At 39.6% G+C, this 23,459-nt stretch overlaps 1 protein-coding gene and 1 pseudogene across 1 annotated transcript in view; one reads left to right on the forward strand and one right to left on the reverse strand.

The window, feature by feature from the left end:
* TRMT2B (tRNA methyltransferase 2 homolog B) overlaps positions 1–7,812 on the forward strand; it is a 47,767-nt gene extending 39,955 nt beyond the window's left edge. Inside the window, 1 exon segment of the mRNA XM_065916799.1 lies at positions 5,507–7,812. Coding sequence (XP_065772871.1) covers positions 5,507–5,633 — 127 coding nt within the window. The 3' untranslated portion in view covers positions 5,634–7,812.
* A 234-nt stretch (positions 7,813–8,046) lies between these two features.
* Positions 8,047–8,814, reverse strand: LOC136153773 (S-phase kinase-associated protein 2 pseudogene; annotated as a pseudogene).
* Positions 8,815–23,459: the final 14,645 nt, after the last annotated feature.

A 23,459-nucleotide genomic window follows, 5' to 3' on the forward strand; every position in this document is an offset into this window, starting at 1 on the left:
TTCCTTGTGGTTTTGCTTGCATTTCCCTATGGTTAATGATGTTAACCATGCATTTCCCTGTGGTTAATGGTGTTGAGCATTTTTTCCTGTTTGTTGGCCATTTGTATATATTCTTTGGAGACCTGTTTATTTAGATGCTCTGCCCATTTTTCAGTTGGGTCATCTTTTTATTATTGAGTTTTAATAATTATTTTAAACTTATAGGTACAGGTTCCTTATCAGATACATGATTTGCAAAAATTCTCTACTATTTGTGTGGGTTGTCTGTTCACTTTCTTGACATTATCCTTTGAAGCACAAGATTATTTAATTATGATGGTGTCCAGCCTGTTTTTTCTTTTGTGGCTTCTGATTTTGGTTATAAGATATGTTACTAAGTGGAAATAGCAAGGTATTCATAATATCTTTGTAAAAAAGGGCAAAAGATGAACAGAATATTGATTTGTATTTGCTGTATATGCATAGAGAAATTGATAAGTTTTATAAGAAACTGATAATTGAAAAAAATTAAAATGAAAAGGACTTCCCTGGCATTCTAGTGGTTAAGAGGTCTGCCTTTCCACAGCAAGAGGCACAGTTTTGATCCCTGGTCCTGGTCAGAGGACTAAGATTCCAAATGTCATGTCACATGGCCGGAGTGGGGCAGAAAAAAGAAACTGATAATAGTAGTTACTTTCTGTGGAGGAAAACTACAGGGATGGGAGTCAGAGGTGGGGAGAAACTTCACTATATATCTTTACATGTTGTTTCACTTTTGAATAGAATGAAAATATTTTGCAAAACATTTTAAAAATGCAATGATTTAGAGTAAGCTAGGATTCTGCTAATGGTCAGACTGAGTAAAACAAGCAACATGGTGTCAAAAAGGCAAAAAAAAATATTTTGAAAAGATGGTATGTGCATGTGGTAGAAAAATTCAAACAATATAAAAAAAATGCTTGTGCATGCAGTTAATGAGTCTTTTTTATTCCTGGCTTCTAGTGCTTCAGATGTCACTACTCTTACTAGTTTCTTGTGTAGCCTACCAGAGATATTCTTTGTGTGTGTGTGTGTGTGTGTGTGTGTGTGTGTGTACACATCCTTCTTTATCTCCTTTTTAAACAAGTAGAAACAGACTATAAACACTGTTCTAAAGGACCTAGAGATTATCATATTAAGTGAAGTAAGTCATGCAGAGAAGGACAAATATCATATGATATCCCTTACTTCAGTCAGTTCAGTTGCTCAGTTGTGTCCAACTCTTTGCAACCCTATGGACTGTAGCACACCAGGCTTTCCTGTCCATCACCAGCTCCCGGAGCTTGCTCTAACTTATATCCATCGAGTTGGTGATGCCATCCAGCCATTTCATCCTCTGTTGTCCCCTTCTCCTCCTGCCTTTTCTTTCCCAGCATCAGGGTCTTTTCAAATGAGTCAGTTCTTCGCATCATGTGGCCAAAGTATTGGAATTTCAGCTTCAGCATCAGTCCTTCCAGTTAATATTCAGGATTGATTTCCTTTAGGAGTGACTGGTTTGATCTCTTTGCAGTCCAAGGGACTCTCAAGAGTCTTCTTCATCACCACAATTCAAAAGCATCAATTCTTCAGTGCTCAGCTTTCTTTGTAGCCCAACTCTCACATCCATACATGATTACTGGAAAAACCATAGCTTTGACTAGTCAGACCTTTGTTGGCAAGGTAATGTCTCTGCTTTTTAATATGCTGTTTAGGTTGGTCATGGCTTTTCTTCCAAGGAGCAAATATCTTTTACTTTCATGGCTGCAATCACCATCTGCAGTGATTTTGGAGCCCAAGAAAATAAAATCTGTCACTGTTTCCATTGTTTCTCCATCTATTTGCCATGAAATGATGGGACCAAATGCCATGATCTTAGTTTTCTGAATGTTGAGTTTTAAGCCAGCTTTTTCACTCTCCTCTTTCACTTTCATCAAGAGGCTCTTTAGTTCTTTGCTTTCTGCCATAAGGGTGGCGTCATCTGCGTATCTGAGGTTATTGGTATTTCTCCCAGCAATCCGGATTCCAGCTTGTGCTTCATCCAGCCCAGCGTTTCTCATGATGTACTCTGCATATAAGTTAAATAAGCAGGGTGACAATACACAGCCTTGACATAATCCCTTTTCCCAATTTGGAACCAGTTAATTGTTCCATGTCTGGTTTTAACTGTTGCTTCTTGACCTGCTTACAGGTTTCTCAGGAGGCAGGTCAGGTGGTCTGGTGTTCTCATCTCTTGAAGAATTTTCATAGTTTGTTGTGATCTACACAGTCAAAATGTGGGGCTTTCCTTGTGGCTCAGCTTGTATAGAATCTGCCTGTAATGTGGAAGACCTGGGTTTGATCCCTGGGTTGAGAAGATCTGCTGGAAAAGGGAAAGGCTACCCACTCCAGTATTCTGGCTTAGAGAATTCCATGGGTTGTTTAGTTCATGGGGTTGCAAAGAGTCAGACACGACTGAGCGACTTTCACACTCACACAGTCAAAAGTTTTGGCATAAATCAATGAAGCAGAAGTAGATATTTTTCTGGAATTCTCTTGCTTTTTCTATGATCCAACGAAATCACTTATATGCAGAATCTAAAAAGGTGATGTAAACAAACTTATTTGCAAAACAGAAATAGACTCACAGACATAGAAAACAAAATTATGGTTACCAAAAGGGTCAGCAGTGGTTCAGTTCAGTTCAGTCGCTCAGTCATGTCCGATTCTTTGTGACCCCATGAATCGCAGCACACCCGGCCTCCCTGTCCATCACCAACTCCTGGAGTTTACTCAAACTCATGTCCATGGAGTCGGTGATGCCATCCAGCCATCTCATCCTCTGTCATCCCCTTCTTCTCCTGCCCCCAATCCCTCCCAGCATCAGGGTCTTTTCCAATGAGTCAACTCTTTGGGGAGATAAATTAGGAATTTGGAATTAACATATATACACTACTATATATAAAATGGGTCTTCCCAAGTGGCACTAGTGGTAAGGAACCTGCTTGCCAATGCAGGAGATGAAGAGATGTGGGTTCGATCCCTGGGTTGGGAAGATCCCCTGGAGGAGGGAATGGCAATACCCTCCACTATTCTTGTCTGGAGAATCCCATGGACAGAGGAGCCTGGCAGGCTACAGTCCATGCGGTCCCAAAGAGTCAGATGCAACTGAAGCAACTTAGCACACAGTATGCACATATATAAAATAGGTAAGTAGCAATGACCTACTGTATAGCACAGGGAACTATTCATTATCTTGTAATAGCCTATAATGGAAAAGAATTTAAAAAGAATATATATATATATTATATATTATATATATGTATAACTGAATCACTTTGCTATACACCTGAAACTAACACAATATTGTAAATTAGCTATACTTCAATTAAAATTTTTTAAAAAACACTGTTCTGCACCATGCTTGCCACTTAACAAGAGACTGGAGATTGTTCTACAATGATGTAGAATCTATATCAGTACTTATAGGTCTACTTGATTTTTTAGCATAGGCTATATAGTTTTAACTTCCATAAATATGTCGTTTAACTTGTCTGTTGCTAATTAATTTTAAGGTTGTTTCTAGTTTATTATTATTATAATATTAGTGAATGTCCTTGTACATATATCTTTGTGTATTTGTGTAATGACTGTATACATGTTATGAATAAGTGTATGTGATGATACATATATATATATATATACAAATATACATTATTTATATATATATATATATATATATATATATATATATATATATATATATATATTAGAGATAAATTCCTAATGTGGAATTTCTGGGTTAAAGGATATATACTGTTAACATTTTCATGTATTTTCTAACAGAGCTCTAGAATCAACTTATCAAAAATATTCTTGGGCTTGTGATTGGAAGTACACTGAAGTGATTAATTCATTTAAGGAGAATTGAAATTTTTACAGTATTTTTTCTGTTCAGATATGTGACCTATCTCTTAAATTACTGTAGGCTTATGCGATTTTTGAAATTTTTTCCAATTTAGGTCTTTTTTCTTAAGATTAATATACTGTAAAGTTTTTCTTGCTATTATGAAAGGGACCTTTTTCATGATATTTGCTGACTGGTTATTGGAGATTTTGGGTCCAGCTACCTATTCTTTTCTTTGCTTTATACATTTTCCAGTTGATTCTCTTGCATATTCTTGGTAGCTGGTCATATGATCACCTTATAAAAACAGTTTTGTCTCTTTCCTTCAAATACTTTTTTCCCCCTTATTATATTGGATAGAAAATGTTCCTGTGTAGGAATGATAGTGCATATCTTATCTTTTCCCTTATTTTGATAGGGCAGTGCTTGAAACTACTGAGTGTTAATCAGGGAAACGAGAACTCTTCTTCTTTGTTGGTTTGAGTGTAAATTAGTACAACATTTACAATTTTTATTTATTGATTGATTTTGGCTGTGCTGTCTTCATTGCTGTGCAGGCTTTCTCTAGTTGCAGCGAGTAGGGGCTACTCTCTAGTTGTGGTGTGTGGGCTTCTCATTGTGATGGCTTCTCTTGTTGCAGAGCACAAGGCTCTAGGGTGCAGGCTTCTGTAGTTGCATTTTGCAGGCTCAGTAGTTGTGGCACGTGGGCTTAGTTGCTTCAGAGCCTGTGAAATTTTCCCAGACCAGGGATCGAATCCATGTCTCCTGCATTGACAGGCAGATTCTTAACCACTGAACCACCAGGGAAGTCTAATATCACATTTTTAAACAACTGTTTAGTCATACATGTCTTAGGACCTTAAAAACATACAGACTCTTCAACTGAGCAGTTCTACTACATAACTAAAAATGTATGCAAAAATTTTACTGTCAGAGTATTGATGAAGAGACTTTTTGAAATAGCAAAAGGTTAGAAACAACTTATATTTCCAGTGGCAAGGAATTAGATAAATAAGTTACATTACATTTATTTAATGAAATACCATATAGCCAATATATAAGAGGTAACTACCTATAATATAGTGGAGATATGCTCATGATACATTATTACTTGAAGAAATTGTGGTAAAGCAATATGTATAATATGTACAGTGTGATTCCACTTTAAGACACCAATTTAAATGTACATACTTGGGAAGATATATCCTAAAAAGTTAGCAGCAGTTATTCTTCACTGAATGGTGAGCTTATAGGTGAATTTTTGTTCTAAATTTTCAATAGAGTAAGTCAGTAATATATATTAATTATCTAGTGTTTGCAGATTATACAAAAATATGTGATGCTCCATTTACCATTGAACCCCTACTTTGTGTCACACACCAAGAACACAGAGATGAATAATAAGCAGTTTTGGCCTCATTTCTACCCTTAAAAAGATTATATACTCCCGTGAGGAAGATGGTTTAAAAAAAAACAAACAGGTAGTTACATTAAATATGATAAGTGCTATTATAGAGAGAAACACGAGGCTGTGGGAACACAGAGCAAGGGCTTAAATTATAAGGAATTAGATTCCTGTAGTTTTTCCTTTGTTTATTAAACTGATACTAGGATTGTTTTCTACAGGTTGTGCTGTCCTCCAAACTCCACTAAGAAGCTCCTCGGCAAGACTTTCATCCTGAGACAAGCTATGCCTGTGGATCTGTTCCCCCACACCCTGCACTGTGAACTGGAGCTTCTCTTCACTCCATAAGCAGCCTCTTAGAAGCCTGTTGGCTCTTTGTTAAGGCTGAAGTGTCAGTAACTTACAGGTTTGCCATATTGTGACATCACAGACCCTGAAAATATTACTGAGGAAACCAACCTTTGGATCTTGAGCAGGAAGAATAAGTGGGCCTCCTTTCCAAGGCAGATTTATCACCTTAGTTTTCAGGTTCACTGGCTGTCATGCACATTTGCCTGGTTGTGACCATTCTTTGGCTGTGGATCTGAACTATTCCTTCCTTTTGCTGTCAGCTTGTCACGGCTCCCTTGATCCTAGTTTATAGCCTGTCTCCTCCATCTGGTTCTGGGGTGACAATTGAGCTTTTCTCTGTATGTGGTCATAATTTCACATTGACTTGGGTATCTGTATTTGCCCAGAGATTTTACTAGATGTGTTCTGCATTCATGAGGTAGCCGTGGATTAGAATTAGAAACAAGTCTGCTGCTGCTGCTAAGTCGAGTCAGTCGTGTCCGACGCTGTGCGACCCCAGAGATGGCTGCCCACCAGGCTCCTCTGTCCCTGGGATTCTCCAGGCAAGAACACTGGAGTGGGTTGCCATTTCCTTCTCCAATGCATGAAAGTGAAAAGTGAAAGTGAAGTTGCTCAGTCGTGTCTGACTCTTCTCGACCCCATGGACTGCAGCCTACCAGGCTCCTCCGTCCATGGGATTTTCCAGGCAAGAGTTCTGGAGTAGGGTGCCATTGCCTTCTCCAGAAACAAGTCTAACTTTTTCAAAAAGCAGAGTAAGCTATGAAGTGATTGCAGAATGGCTGTGTGATCTCAGTAGAGCTTCATTCCTTTGGGTTTTCTAGGCTAGAACAGCCTTTATTTATTTTTTTGTGTGGGTTTTGTCATACATTGACATGAATCAGCCATAGAGTTACACGTATTCCCCATCCCGATCCCCCCTCCCCCCTCCCTCTCCTCCGGATTCCTCTGGGTCTTCCCAGTGCACCAGGCCCAAGCACTTGACTCATGCATCCCACCTGGGCTGGTGATCTGTTAGAACAACCTTTAAAAGTGTGGTTACCCTTAAGAGCAATACCCCCAATTACCTCTCACCTGTGGAAGGAGAGGTGATTGTAGTAAAGACCCTATGGGAAAGGAGAACTTCAAAGAAGAAACTGAATACCTATAATTGTGCTGTGTAGTATGGAGGCAGAAAGTTCCAGAACCCCCTAATGATCCAGTATGTACTGTAACAAACTGGATATTTCTCTGACATTCTCTAGTCATGATTTCTTCAACTCTGGAGTTGTTCTTGGATATGTGCCCAACAGTTTTTTTAAAATTTTTAATTGAAGTGTAATTGCTTTACAGAATTTTGTGGTTTTCTATCATACATCAACAAGAATCAGCCATAGGTACACCCATGTTCCCTCCCTCCAAGGCCTCCCTCCCATCTCCCTGCCTATCCTACCCTTCAGCCTGTGAAAGCCCCTATTTGAGTTCCCTGAGTCATACAGCAAATTCCCATTGGCTATCTATTTTACATAGTATTAGTATTAAGTGTTTTTGCCTTAAGTATTAAGTACTTAAGTATTAAGTGTTTTTGCGACCCCATGGACTGTAGCCCACCAGGCTCCTCTGTCCATGGGATTCTCTAGGCAGAAATACTGGAGTGGGTTGCCATTTCCTCCTCCAGGGCACCTTCCCAACTGTACATAAAGGAGACTTCATTGATGTGCACTAGAGGATACCCCAGCTTAACCTGTTATAGAAATCTGTCTCTTGAGTCTTTAAATTCTATACCAATTCTATGCCTCTGGTTGGCCGATTGCTTGTTTCTTTATTTAGGTTTAAAGGTGAATGACCTGGGGCTATTTGTTTCCATCAACCTGATTGTGAATCTAAAGGCACAGTTGAAATGTCTGTTTTTCTTGCTATCCTCAGAAGAGATTGCTGCAAAGCTACTCTATGATTCTCATTCTTTTCAGCTTACAATACAAATAGCTTATTTTTTTTTGCAACCTGTGTCTTATAATAAAGCAGTGCTGAAAAATTAAATAGAAAGTTCAGTTGCCATATAGGCTATGAAAATGATTTGCTGGTGGTGATTTTTAAGCTTGATTCTAAATAGATTTATGAAGAATGGCACTTGGAAGATGTGGTTCAAATTTTGCTATTTAAGGTATCTTGAAATTATAGGCTCACTCTTCCTAAAATTTCAAGAAGCATAGAGCTTAGGCTCTTAAGGGTATAGCAGTGATAAAAGCTTTCATAGTCATTTCTAAAAAGCAACACTTAATAGTTTTCTCTCTCCAATGGTTCTCTAATATATCTGTAGAAGGAAGGCAACAGAAAAACCAAGAATAAAAATAGCAGAGCTCTCCACAATTGGGCTTCCTGCTTACTTTCCCTGTTCAAAGAAAAGAGGAGACACCATCTTGTGATAGAGGCTTCATAGACAACTGGGCTTCTCCAGTGACAGTCGTCATTTGATGCCCCATATCTCTTGGTTCTTCTTGTTGACAATCGTCAGCCTGGCGATGGTGGTGAAATGGGAGCAATTAATCTGTAGCTGAGGGAGGGCTTCCTTTAACAGTTGAAGGGTACAGTCTGGCACCATTCCAAAGACTTGTAGTGTTTTTGATGTGGTAATTTCTCCAAGTTCAAGTAAAGTTTCAGGTATTACATCATAGCACCGACTGAGTGATAGGTGTTGGAGGTAGTTGAGTTGTTAAAATTCTGGAAAGCAGTCATTTTTCAGCATGACACTATCACTTAAGTCTAGGTGGACAAGATTGGGACATCTTCCAACTAAGGTAGAGACATCTGTTCTCTCCAGATTCTTTTGGTACCCACTGAGATTTAGCTGGGTGATGGTCTCTGACACATGTGCAACAGCCACCTGTACATGCTTTTCAGTGAAATCATAGCACCAAGAAAGGCTCAGCTCATCCAGTCTGTAACAGCTGCTCAGCAAAGTCTTCAGGGCAGATTCAGAGAATCCAGAACACCCAGAAAGGTTTAGTCGCAGTAAATTTGTGTTCAGAGCAAGATTATCGACAATGGGATCTGAAAGTTGGAGGCCTTCCAGGCTGAGATTCTGCAACTTGGAGCAGTGAGACAGAAGACTCTGCAGGATAGACACAGCAATCACAGAGTTCGACAGGTTCAGGTGCTGTAAATGAAAAGGGCTGAAATGTTCAATTAACGATTGGTCCATAAATGACCACGGGCAGCAGAAGGCAACCACCCCTGGGGACAAGAGCCGACCAACCACGTCTGGGTAGAGGTTTCTGCCTGCGAGGTCTACATTCTGCCAGAGAGACTCATCAAATGCTAGATGATACCATCTCTTACAAACACTGGAAACTTTCAGGAGTTCAGGGAGGCACAGACAGGAAAAGATTCCTAAGAGCAGCTCGTCTGGAAGGGAGTTCCAAGAAACACCTGAAGAAACATTTTACACCCCAAGAAGCATTTTACATATGGTACTGTAAATTTCTATGTTACTTTCTCCATATATCTCCCCTTCTTCCTCCTCTCCTCCCCCCATGTCCATAGATCTGTTCTCTATATCTGTTCTTCCATTGCTGCCCTGAGAATAAATTCACTAGTGCTGTTGCTTTAGATTCCATATATATGTGTCAGTATACAGTATTTATATTTCTCTTTCTGATTTACTTCACTCTGTATAATAGGCTCTAGGTTCCTCCACCTCATTGGAACTGGTTCAGATGCATTCCTTTTTATGGCTGAGTAGTATTCCATTGTATATATGTACCACTGCTTCTTTATCCATTCATCTGTTGATGGACATCTAGGTTGTTTCCATGTTCTAGCTATTGTAAATAGTGCTGTAGTGAACATTGGGATACATATGTCTTTTTCAGTTTTGGTTTCCTCAGGTTATATGCCTCAGAGTGGGATTGCTGGGTCATATGGTGGTTTTATTCCTAACTTTTTAAGGAATCTCCATACTGTCTTCCATAGTGGCTGTATCAATTTACATTCCTACCAGTAATGCAAGAGTGTTCCCTTTTCTCCACACCCTCTCCAGCATTTATTGTTTGTAGACTTTTTGATGGTGGCCATTCTGACTGATGTGAGGTGGTATCTCATTGTAGTTTTGATTTGCATTTCTCTAATAATGAGTGATGTTGAGCATCTTTTCATGTGCTTGTTAGCCATCTGTATGTCTTCTTAGGAGAAATGTCTTTTCATGTTCCTTTCCCACTTTTTGATTGGGTTGCTTGCTTTTCTGGCATTGAGTTGTATGAGCTGCTTGTATATTTTGGAAATGAATCCTTTGTCAGTTGTTTCATTTGCTATTATTTTCTCCCATTCTAAGGGTTGTCTTTTCACCTTGTTTGTAGTTTCCTTTGCTATGCAAAAGCTTTTAAGTTTAATTAGGTCCCACTTGTTTATTTTTGTTTTTATTCCCATTACTCTAGGAGGCAGGTCATAGAAGATCTTGCTTTGATTTCTGTCATCGAGTGTTCTGCCTATATTCTCCTCTAAGAGTTTTAATAGTTTCTGGTCTTACATTTAGGTCTTTAATCCATTTTGAATTTATCTTTGTGTATGGTGTTAGGTAGTGATCTAATTTCATTCTTTTGCACGTGGCTGTACAGTTTTCCCAGCACCACTTATTGAAGAGGCTGTCTTTGCCACATTGTATATTCTTACCTCCTTTGTCAAAAATCAGGTACCCATAGGTGTGTGGGTTTATCTCTGGGTTCTCTATCTTGTTCCATTGGTATGTATTTCTTGGTGGGCACTTGTCATGTTCCTTTACCTGTTGGGTATTTCTCTGCCTTTTCATCTTGTTTAGATTGCTGTGTCTGGAATGGGCTTTCTGTATTCTGGAGGTCTGTGGTTCCTTTTTATTGTGGAGTTCTTACCCGGTGGGTGGGGTTGGATGGTTGGCTTGTCAAGGTTCCCTAGTTAAGGAAGCTTGTGTCAGTGTTCTGGAGCGTGGAACTTGATTTCTTCTCTTTGAAGAGCAATGGAGTGCCCAATAATGAGTTTTGAGATGGGTCTATGTGTTAGGTGTGACTTTGGGCAGTCTGTATGTTGACTTTCAGGGCTATGTTCCTGCGTTGCTGGGGAATTTGTGTGGTATGTCTTGCTCTAAAACTTGTTGGCTCTTGGGTGGTGGTTGGTTTCAGTGTAGGTATGGAGGCTTTTGGACGGTCTCTTATTACTTAAAGTTCCATGTAGTCAGGAGTTTTCTGGTGTTCTCAGGTTTTGGGCTTAAATCTCCTGCCTCTGGATTTCAGTTTTATTCTTCCTGTAGTCTCAGGACTTCTCCAACTATACAGCACTGATAATAAAACTTCTAGGTTAATGGTGAAAAGATTCTCTGGGAGTTAGGGACTCCCAGAGAGGTTCACAGAGTTACATGAAGAAGAGGACAGGGAGGAGGGAAATAGAGATGAGCAGGAGGAGAAAAAGGGGGACTCAAGAGGAGAGAGACAGATCTACGCAGTCGTCTGTTCCTAGAGTGTTCTCCGTAGCCCAGACACCCACAAAGATTCACAGAATTGGATTGGGAAGAGAAGGGGAAAGGAGGAAATAGAGGTGTTCTGAGGTAGAAAACAGAGAGTCAAGATTGGGAGAGAATAATCAACACACTCCTGAATAAAAATGGAAACTGAATATTGGATTCTTAAATGTTCACAGTTTATATCATATACTGAAGAACAAAAATTAAAAATCTAGAGTAGAGGTTAGACTCTTAAAAATACTATATTAAAAACAAAAACAAAAACAAAAACACCCCCCCAAAAAAATTTTAGAAATATATATGAGGTTTGGTTTAAAAATAGGGCTTCTCTTCTTTTTTTTCCCTTCCTCTTTGTAAGGTTATAGTGTATTGAAAATGAATAATTAAGGAGCAGTAGAGGAGTACTAGAGGACTTTAAAAGAAATAAGAGAAAAAGAAAAATAGAAAATAGAAGAGAAGAAGGGGAAAAAAAAAGAAAAAGAAGAGAAAAAAAAGAGGAAAAAAAATTTTTTCCCCTAATTAAAAATCGTAAGAATTTATGAAAATGAAAGTTAAGGAGTAATGGGGGAGTAATAGGGAATTTTAAAGGAAAATAAAAGAGAAAAAATAAAAAAGAAAAAAATAAAAAAAATTTTTTTTTTTCCTTACTTAAAAAAAAAAAGTAAAAATATATCTAGGAATTTCTCTGGAGCTGTTGCGGTCAGTGTGGGTTCGGCTCAGTTTCAGATAGCTCCTCGTTCCAGCTTACACTTCTCGGGCCCCTTGCGGTGTGGTCAGTGTTTCCTACAGGGATTTTAATCTGTTACACCAGTTCCTTCTGAAGCGGTTCCCTTTGTTTAATTGGCTTCTGTTTGCCGGTCTCTTCAGGGCCTCATTTCCGCCCTGACATAGGCGGGCGGAGGTGGACTCTTATTCAGGTAGCTAGTTCCATCGTGTTGCAGGGTGGGGCTGGAGCTGCAGGGCGGGGCTGGCGCTGCGGGGCGGGGCCGGCGCTGCTCAGGCTCCGGCTGCTCTATATGGAGCGCGCCCGCGCTATGCGCGGTTCCAGCCCTCGGGTGTTCCGCAGAAGGTCAGAATAGAAAGCTGCGCCTGCTCTTTGTGCCTTCTCTGTCAGAAAGGTCAAGGCAGCCAGGGACTTGGCGGTCGCACTCTCCCGGGGTGCGGGCGCCCACTCCCTTCCGTGGTCCCAGTCTCAGATTCCGCCGGCGCCAGTCCGGTGCGTGCGCCTTCTGCCCTCCGTGACCCCAGCCCCAGTCCCCGCCCGCGCCAGTCGGGTGCCTGCGCCCTGTGTCTCGCCGCGACCCTCCCGGCGGACTTCGGCCGCCCAGAATCTCGGTCCCTTTGTTCTGCGAACAGCCAGCAGTGTGTTCGGGCCGGTTAATTTTCTCTCTCTTTTGCTCTCCCACAGTTCAAGCTGGGAACTCACAAAAGCTCCCTCCGATTGTCCTCAGGGCACTCAGGCCCGGACCCTGCCCCAAGTAATGCCGCCCGCTCCTCTCCGTTCCGCCCCCACTTGCTGGTTGCGGATGCGGGCGTCTGGGGTACTTTTCTGCTGGGAGTTGCTTTTAGGCTTGTAATCTGTGGGTTTTATTTATTGTTTCCCTCCCAGTCAGATTCAAACTCCGAGATTCAAACACTTCTCCCAGGCCCGCCAGTGCGAGGGTTTCCCGGTGTCTGGGAACGTCCTCTATTAAGTCCCTTCCCGGGACGGATCTCCGTCCTTAGCTCTTATGTCTCACTTTTTATCTTTTATATTTTGTCCTACCTCCTTTCGAAGACAATGGGCTGCTTTTCTGGGTGCCTGATGACCTCAGCTAGCGATCAGAAGTTGTTTTGTGAAGTTTGCTCTGCGTTCAGTTATTCTTTTGATGAATTTCTAGGAGAGAAAGTGGTCTCCCCGTCCTAACTCCTCCACCATCTTGGCTCCTCTCTGTATTTCTGTTTTTGTGCCAGTACCATACTGTCTTGATGACTGTAGCCTTGTGGTATAACCTGAAGTCCAGCTCCATTCTTCTTTCTCAAGACTGCTTTGGCTATTCGGCGTCTTTTGTGTTTCCATATGAATTGTGAAATTTTTTGTTCTAGTTCTGTTAAAAATGCCATTGGTAATTTGATAGGATTCACATTGAATTTGCAGATTGCATTTGGTAGTTTAGTCATTTTCACAATATTGTTTCTTCCTACCCAGGAACAGGGAGTATCTCTCCATCTGTTTATGTAATTTTTTTTCTTTGATCGGTGTCTTATAGTTTTCCATATACAGGTCTTTTGTCTCCTTTGGTAGATTTATTCCTAGACATTTAATTCTTTTTGTTGCAATGGTGAATGGAATTGATTCCTTAATTTCTCTGAGTTTTCATTGTTAGTATATAGGAGTGCAAGTGATTTCTGTGTATTAACCTTGTATCCCATGACTTTGCTATACTCACTGATTAGCTCTAGTAATTTTCTGATAGTCTCTTTTGTGTTTTCTATGTATAGTATCATGTCATCTGCAAACGGTGAGTTTTACTTCTTTTCCAATCTGGATTCCCTTTATTTCTTTTTCTTCTCTAACTGCCATAGCTAGAACTTCCAAAACTATGTTGACTAATAGTGGTGAGAGTGGACACCCTGATCTTGTCCCTGATCTTAGAGGGAATGCTTTTAGTTTTTCACCATTGAGAATAATCTTTGTGGGCTTTTTGTGTATGACCTTTACTATGTTGAGGTAGGTTCATTTTATGCCCATTTTTTGAAGCGTTTTTATCATAATGGATGCTGAATTTTGTCAAAGTCTCTTTCTGCATCTATTGAGATGATCATGTGGTTTTTATCTTTCTGTTTGTTAATATGGTGTATCACATTGATTGATTTGTGTATATTGAAGAATCCTTGCATCCCTGGAATAAACCTGACTTGATCATGATGTATGAGCTTTTTAATGTGCTGTTGAATTCTGTTTGCTAGAATTTTGTTAAGGAGTTTTGCATCTATGTTCATCAGTGATATTGGCCTGTAATTTTCTTTTTTCATGTTGTCTTTGCCTGGTTTTGGTATCAGGGTGTTTGTGGCCTCGTAGAATGAGTTTGGAAGTGTTCCTTTCTCTGCAATTTTTTGGAAGAGTTTCAGAAAAATAGGCAAATTATGTTTTGAATCTTAGTAGCCTAATTTAATTAAATTTAATAATTTAAAAATAGTTAAATTATGTTTTGAATCTTAACAGCCTAAGGACTTGTAACTTAGCAAGCACTGTCTGATTTACAAAGTGATATTAGGTCACCTAGTGTTTCTAATTTTTGTCAACCGTAAATACCTCTAGAGAAGCCTCTTTGTCAGAAAAATACGGCTTTTAAAGCTACTGTATGAAAAGAAAAAGCGAAAGTCATTCAGTTGTGTCCGACTCTGTGACCCCATGGACTATACAGTCCATGGAATTCTCCAGGCCAGAATACTGGAGTGGATAGCCTTTCCCTTCTCCAGGGGATCTTCCCAACCCAGGGATCAAACCCAGGTCTCCTGCATTGCAGGCGGGTTCTTTAACAGTTGAGCCACAAGGGAAGCCCCATTGTATGAATATCCATATAAAAATATTAGAAGGAAATAGTCTCAAATGATAAAAAGTGTTGACTAATGGTAGTCAAGTAAGTTTTATTTCCATTTCCCTCTTTTTCACTTTATGAAAATAATATATGTTTATATATTATAGACATATGTTTCCATTTCCCCATTTTTATGTTATGTAAATAATATTAGTATATTATTTTTATAATGGAAAAAATTTAATACAAAGCATAAATGTAAAATGACTTACTTTCTCCTCCTTTGTTCCCTATCTACTAAATGTAAACTGGAAGTCAGAGTTATCTTTCTCATTCTCATATTCAACTGCCTACAAGGTAGATTCTTCCTGGATATCTTCTAGGTACTCTGAACTCAAAGTATCTAATTTATGTACTTTACATCTTTCCTCCAAACCTGTTCTTGCTTCTGTATTTTCAATCTTGATGAATATAACAATCTACTCAGTCACTCAAGCTAGAAGCCTGGGAATTACATCTGAGTCCTTTTCCTATACCCTCTGCCCACATGCAGCAGATCACCAAGTCTCCATTCTGCAGGTTACATCATCTTGCACCAGGTTATTATTGAAATGGCCATCTTCCCAACTTGTGCATCTGTATTCATGCTTGCCCCCATCCATTCCATTCTCTGTAGCCAGAGTGAGTTTTCTAAGATGCCATTCTCATTGTTTCTCCAGTGCTTGAAATCTGTCTGTCATGGGCTTCTTGTTTTTAAAATAAAGCCCTAAATAAAATAAAGACCTTTCTTCATAGAGCCTCACAGCCCTTTCATCATCTGGGTAGCCTCATTTTTCTATATACATTGAGTTCCTTTCCTTGAAAAAGACAAATTTCTTCCATTCTGGTCCTTTCTACATTCTGTTTCCTCAGCATGGAATGTGCTTTTTTCTTTTGGCTAACTCATTTTTCTATTTTTAACTTAGCTATTCCCTGAGGAATATCTAATGAATAAATATAGGATTAGTTGTAGATAATCAGCTTTGTGGTAACTGTTGTTAGTGTACATTGTGTAAGTAATATGATTTTAGAATTTGTGCTTTCATCATTTTTATAATGGAAACTTTTAAACATACAGGAAAGTTGAAAGAATAAGTATTGGGTTGGCCAAAAAGTTTGTTTGGGTTTTTCTGGAATATCTTATGAAAAAACCTGGATGAACTTTTTGGCCAAGCCTGGTGTGCTATAGTCCATGGGGTCGCAAAGAGACATGACTGAGTGACTGAACTGATCTGAATACAATGAATGGCAGTATACACACCCCCAGGATTCAACAAATATTAGCATTTTCCTAAGATAAGGAGCTTGCACCAGAGTGTGTATCAGTGCACTACATCCTTCATTGAGGAAGTTTCATTTCTAGAAATATGTCAGGCAGATTAAATCCTGTACTTTATGACATGGTTCATTTACATCTCTGGGCTGCCTGAGTAGTACTGCTCTATATTCAGATTTCCCCAGCTGTCCCCCGAATGTCTATTATGGTCGATTCACATGTTGCATTTGAGTATGGTCTCTCTTTAGTGTCTTTTAATGTAAAACAGTTTGCTCACTTTTTGTTAATGGCATAGACTTTCAGAGACCATGTCTACCCCACTTATGAATCTGTCTGATTGTAGTGTGTGTGCCTAACTGTCCTGGTTTGCCTAGGATTCTCCTGGTTTAACACTGACCCTACATCCTGGAGAGTCCTCAGTCCTGGGCAAACCAGGATGGTTTGTTTTCTTAAGATTGTGTTTAGCTGTCCCTTCCAGCCCCCAAGTTTCCTATAAACTGGAAATTGTTGGGTTTAGAGGCTTGATTAGATCCAGTTTTTTTTTAATTTATTTTTAAATGGAGGATAATTGCTTTACAATGTTGTGTTTACAATGTTTCTGCTGTGCAACAGCGTAAATCAGCCATAATTATATATATATATATCCCCTCCCTAATGAATCTCCCTCCCCCTTCCCATCCCACCCCTCCAGGTTGTGACAGAGTGCCAGGCTGGGCTCTCTGTGTTATATAGTAGCTTCCCATTAACTATTTTACACCTGATAGTGTGTATATGTCAATTCTAGCTTCTCAATTCATCCTACCCTCTCCTTCCCCTACTGTGTTCACAAGTCTGTTTTCTGCATTTGTGTTGCTATTCCTTCCCTGCAAATAGATTCATCAGTATCATTTTCCTAGATTCCATATATATGCATTCATATCTCAGCTGGTAAAGAATCTGCCTACAATGCAGGACATCCCGGTTTGGTTCCTGGGTCGGGAAGATCCCCTGAGAAGGGATAGGCTACCAACTCTAGTATTCTTGGACTTCCCTGGTGGCTCAAACAGTAAAGAATCTGATTGCAATGCAAGAGATCTGGGTTTGATTCCTGGGTCAGGAAGATCCCCTGGAGGAGGGCATGACAACCCACTCCAGTATTCTTGCCTGGAGAGAATCCCCATGGACAGAGGAGACTGGTGGGCTACAGTCCATGGTGTCACAAAGAGTCGGACACAACTGAGTGACTAAGCACAGCACATGATACTTGTTTTTCCCTTTCTGACTTAGTTCACTCCGTATAACAGGATCTAGGTTTATCTACCTCACTAGATTCAATTTTGATAAGAATGCTTCATAAATATTCTGCATACTTCATGTAGCATCCCATTAAGAGGTACACACTGGCAATTGTCCACTCATAGTAAAGATGGTGGTTAAGGTCGTGGCCCTCAGAACTCTCCGGTAATTTTAATTTTCTCTTCCTAATTAACAATAAATCTGGCCTTACTTTGGTACCTTGTGACTGTCCTGTTCCTCAGTTACCTCTCACCTAAAAATTCAGCATCCATCAATTACTGTTTCCTGACGCAATAATTTTTTCTTCTAATTTTTAAAATGTATTTCCTGATTTTGTGATTTAATTGGGGTTGCAGAATGGTGATTTTCTAATTCTGTCATCTAGTCTACATTTGTTAGCTGGCATTCTTCTGTAAAGATGAGATTTTTCTTATTCGTAGGATATGACCCAAAAGGGCCAGGTGAAAGCCAGATTCTTTCTCCTCAAATACCAATTTTCAGAGCAAGTTGGTATAATAGTAACTTTCAATAGTGGAGAGGTAGATTTATTTACTTTTTGGATATCACTTAATTCAGTGTTACTTAAATTTAATGTTTTCCATCCAGTTCCATCATTTTCTTTGTAATGCTCAAATTTTCTCCGGTTTTGCCAATAGAAGTCCCTTTAGTCCTTTAGACATGCTTCCATGAGTCTTTGATCACTAACTTAGATTCTGACAAAAGATTCCTGGGTTCGTCATACATTTCTCTGCTTTAGTTCTGAAATCAGCCATTTCCAAGGAGCCCTGATCCCTTTTATTAGAGAATGGTATTTAGAAACCAAGATCTGGATGCTGGATGTTAGAAGCAAAATCTAATAGTACTGTATTCCAGTCTGTGAGCTGCAAAACATAACTGTAATGACCAACTATCCTGATTTACTTTGAATCTGGGACTTTCAGTGCTAAAACCAGGAGCATCCTAAGCAAACCAGGACAAGTTGCTCACCCTAAATTGGTCATGTTGATTTTTATTATTATTTATTCTTGAAGTATAGTTGATTTACAGTTCACATAGTTAATACCTAGTAATGATTAAGGGGGAATAGTAGAAATTGGGGTTTGTGGACCAGTAGTAGCTAACGTACCTCTAAATTCTCAGGAAATTCAAGGATTTATACTAAATGATCTTTTGCAACTGTAAAATATCTAGGTCTAGGATAACAAACTTCAGTGCACATTAGTATCACCTTTAAAAATACTGATCGCTGGACCTCAGGTATTCCAGTTTAATTGGTTTAGGGAAGGACTCAGGCATCTGTATTTTTAAAATGCACCCCCCCCCCCCGGTAATTCTTATGTGCAGCAAAGGCTGAGAACCAGTGGTCCATGTGGGGCTCTGCCTTTGAAGGTGTGGTCCCTAGACCAACAGCATTGGCATCACCTAGGAGCTTGTTTGAAATGCAGACTTCCAGGTTCCACCCTAACTGGATTAGAGCCTCTGAGGGTGAGACCCAGCTTTTTGTGTTTTACTGAATGTGTGTGATTGTAATGTACACTCAAGTTTGAGAACCACTGCTTTAGAATGACAGTTCACAACCTTGGTTCTGTCAATGGAAATAAAAACATACAACCTGTGAGCTTTGAGTTCAGTTTTATTTGGGGACTTACTGAGGGTTGTAGCCCAGGAGATAGCCTTTCAGATAGCTCTGAGGAACTGCTCTGATGAGGTAGCTGGGGAGGAGTCAGCATGTATGTGATTACAAGGAGGTGGTATGAGCAGTCAAGCACACGTCCCAGTAGAAGGTTGCTGCTTGTCACGAGGAACAGGTATCTCAGTTAATGAATTTAGTGCTTTTCTGGGTATGGGAAGATGCAAAAACCTGAGTACATAAAATTTTTTCCTGAAAATATCTAACTATAGGCCTTTTTTCCAAGAGCACAGAGTGCCTCATTCCTGACCTTTGCCCTGAATTCCTTTCGGGGTACTTTAGGTAGGAGTGGATGGTGGGCAACATTCTTTGTTTTATGGTTGCAACATTAGAATCATCTGGGGACCCTTTTTTTTTAAGCACTTTAAAGCAATTTTTACTTTTAAAAGTATTTTTAATCAAACTATGTGTTTTAATTTTTATTTTTATTGGAGTGTAGTTGGTTTACAATGTTGGGTTAGTTTCAGGTATAAAGCAAAGTGATTAAGTTACACACATACACACACATACACACACATATATGTATATACACATATGTGAAAGTGAAAGTCGCTCAGTTGTGTCCAACACTGTGACCCCATGTACAATACAGTCATGGAATTCTCCAGGCCAGAATACTGGAGAGGCTTGCCTTTCCCTTCTCCAGGGGATCTTCCCAACCCAGGGATTGAACCCAGGTCTCCTGCATTGCAGGTGGATTCTTCAGAATCTTTTCCCATATAGGTTTTTACAGAGTATAGAGTTCCCTCTGCTATACAGTAGCTTTTTGTTGATTATCTATTTTACATATAGTATAAATATATAGTGTGTATATGTTAATCCCAACCTCCTAATTTATCCCTCTCCCTCACCTTTCCACCCAGAGACATTTTAAAACAGATTTCTGGGTGTCATGCCACACTTTGGGTGTGGCCCTAGCATCATTATTTTATTTTATTTTATTTTATTATTATTTTTTTTTAAATATTATTTTATTAGTTGGAGGCCAATCACTTTACAACATTTCAGTGGGTTTTGTCATACATTGACATGAATCAGCCATAGAGTTACACGTATTCCCCATCCCGATCCCCCCTCCCACCTCCCTCCCCACCCGACTCCTCAGGGTCCTCCCAGTGCACCAGGCCCGAGCACCTAACTCATGTATCCCACCTGGGCTGGTGGTCCGTTTCACCATAGATAGTATACATGCTGTTCTTTCAAAACATCCCACCCTCACGTTCTCCCCCAGAGTTCAAAAGTCTGTTCTGTACTTCTGTGTCTCTTTTTCTGTTTTGCATATAGGGTTATCGCCACCATCTATCTAAATTCCGTATATATGTGTTAGTATACTGTAATGTTCTTTATCTTTAAGCTGTGGTACATATACACCATGGAATATTACTCAGCCGTTAAAAAGAATTCATTTGAATCAGTTCTAATGAGATGGATGAAACTGGAGCCCATTATACAGAGTGAAGTAAGCATCATTATTTTAAAACCTCCTCAGATGGCTCTAATGTGTAAGTAAGGATGAGAATCTTGTGCTAGGGTTTTTTTTTTTTCCCTCCAAACCCAGCATTTGGCTTGATGAGTAAAAATGCACGTCAAGTTGCAGATAACAACTAACTAGTTGAGGTATATGTATAACAGATTCACTTTTTTGTGCAGCAGAAACTAACACAACATTGTAAATCAACTATACTCCAATAAAAGAAATTTGAAAACCTAACTAGTTGGGTAATGTGTAGGCTAAATAACTTGCTTTTGTGGTTTCTCCTTGTCTATAGCCATGCAGGGTCTCTGAGCACTGGTTTGCAGTCCTTTGCAAAGGTTTTCATCCCCTTAAAGCACTTCCTTTCCCATTCTCTCTGCAGTTATTTTGGTAGGTGTGGTAGGGAGTCAGGCATAGAACCATCAGTTGCTAGTGGTCCTAGATAAGCCTTAAAGTTGACTTGCATACATGGTAAGAAAAGGTGAGCTCATTTTATTGATATTAAAGTAGGACAGTTATTCTAAGGGTTTGTCCTCAGCCTGCTTCCTACCTGGTGTCTAGAACTGGCTTCTCATTAGGCTCATCTTAAGAGTTGCTGAACCTCTGAGTGCAAATTCTATCATCGCCTTTATTACAGGTGTGAAGTTGCACACACAACCATGCTTCCCAGTCTTAGCTGAACATTGAACTATCTCTGGGAGCTTTTCAGAAAATCCTGGTTTTCTGGGACTTGGGCCCTACCCTTAGATCTTATAATTTAATTGGTCTGGGATGTGGCCCAAGCATCAGGATTTTTAAAATATTCCCTGAACGTGATTCTAACGTGAAGCCAGTGTTGCTTGCTTGCTTGCTTTCTAAGTTACTTCAGTCGTGTCCAACTCTTTGTGACCCTAAAGACTGTAGCCTACTAGGATCCTCTGTCCATGGAATTCTCCAGGCAAGAATACTGGTGTGGGTTACCATGCTTTCCTTCAGGAGATCTTCTTGATCCAGGGATCAGACCTGCGTCTCTTATATCTCCCACACTGCGGGTGGATTCTTTACTGCTGAGCCACAGAGGAAGCCCACAGCCAGGATTGCATGTGTGTGCTAAGTTGCATCAGTCATGTCTGACTATGCGACCCAATGGACTGCAGCCTGTCAGGCTCCTCTGTCCGTGGGATTCTCCAGGCACGAATACTGGAGTCATTTGCTGTGTCCTCCTCCAGGGGATCTTCCTGACCTAGGAATCGAACCTGTGTCTCTTCTGTCTACCTGCATTGGTATGTGGGTTCTTTACCACTAGCACCACCTGGGAAGTCCACTGCCAGGGTTATGATTCTCTAATAAGGGCCATAGTTCCTAAATTTGTCTGCACATTAAAATTCCCTGGGGATCTTTTAAAACTTCCAAAACCCAAGCCACACCTCAGATAATTAAATCATTACAATCTCTGGGGATGGACACAGGCATTAGTAATTTTGAAGTTTCCCCAGTGATTCCCATATGCAGCCAGCATTGAAAACCACTGGGTTAGGGTATTTGATGTTTGGAAGCTGGGAGGGAGGAGAGAATGATTGTCATTTGCTGAGATTTAAGACTTTCATTGATTGATTTGTGGATATTAAAGAATCCTTGCATTCCTGGGATAAAGCCCACTTGGTCATGATGTATGATCTTTTTAATATGTTGTTGGATTCTGTTTGCTAGAATTTTGTTAAGGATTTTTGCATCTATGTTCATCAGTGATATTGGCCTGTAGTTTTCTTTTTTTGTGGCATCCTTGTCTGGTTTTGGTATTAGGGTGATGGTGGCCTAATGGAATGAGTTTGGAAGTTTGCCTTCTTCTGCAGTTTTCTGGAAGAGTTTGAGGAAGATAGGTGTTAGCTTTTCTCTAAATTTTTGGTAGAATTCAGCTGTGAAGCCATCTGGTCCTGGGCTTTTGTTTGCTGGAAGATTTCTGATTACAGTTTTGATTTCCGTGCTTGTGATGGGTCTGTTAAGATCTTCTATTTCTTCCTGGTTCAGTTTTGGAAAGTTAACATTAACAAATTGAAAGATAAAAACCATATGATTATCTCAATAGATGCAGAAAAAGCCTTTGATAAAATTCAACATCCATTTATGATAAAAACTCTCCAGAAATCAGGCATAGAAGGAACATACCTCAACATAATAAAAGCTATATATGACAAACCCACAGCAAACATTATCCTCAATGGTGAAAAACTGAAAGTATTTCCCTTAAAGTCAGGAACAAGACAAGGGTGTCCACTCTCACCACTACTATTCAACATAGTTTTGGAAGTGTTGGCCACAGCAATCAAAGCAGAAAAAGACGTAAAAGGAATCCAGATAGGAAAAGAAGAAGTGAAACTCTCACTGTTTGCAGACGACATGATCCTCTACATAGAAAACCCTAAAGACTCTACCAGAAAATTACTGCAGCTAATCAATGAATACAGTAATGTTGCAGGATATAAAATTAACACACAGAAATCCCTTGCATTCCTATATGCTAACAATGAGAAAAGAGAAAGAGAAATTAAGGAAACAATACCATTCACCATTGCAACAAAAAGAATAAAATACTTAGGAGTATATCTACCTAAAGAAACAAAAGACCTATATATAGAAAACTATAAACCACTGATGAAAGAAATCAAAGAGGACACAAATAGATGGGGAAATATACTGTGTTCATGGATTGGAAGAATGAGTATTGTGAAAATGACTATACTACCCAAAGCAATCTATAGATTCAATGCAATCCCTATCAAGCTACCAATGGTATTTTTCACAGAACTAGAACAAATAATTTCACAATTTGTATGGAAATACAAAAAACCTTGAATAGCCAAAGTAATCTTGAGAAAGAAGAATGGAACTGGAGGAATCAACCTGCCTGACTTCAGACTCTACTACAAAGCCACAGTTATCAAGACAGTATGGTACTGGCACAAAGACAGAAATATAGATCAATGGAACAGAATTGAAAGCCCAGAGATAATTCTATGTACTTATGGACACCTTATCTTTGACAAAGGAGGCAAGGATATACAATGGAAAAAAGACAATCTCTTTAACAAGTGGTGCTGGAAAAAC

The sequence above is a fragment of the Muntiacus reevesi genome, chromosome X, assembly GCF_963930625.1.
Source record: "Muntiacus reevesi chromosome X, mMunRee1.1, whole genome shotgun sequence".
In the NCBI taxonomy this organism is placed as follows: Eukaryota; Metazoa; Chordata; class Mammalia; order Artiodactyla; family Cervidae; genus Muntiacus; species Muntiacus reevesi.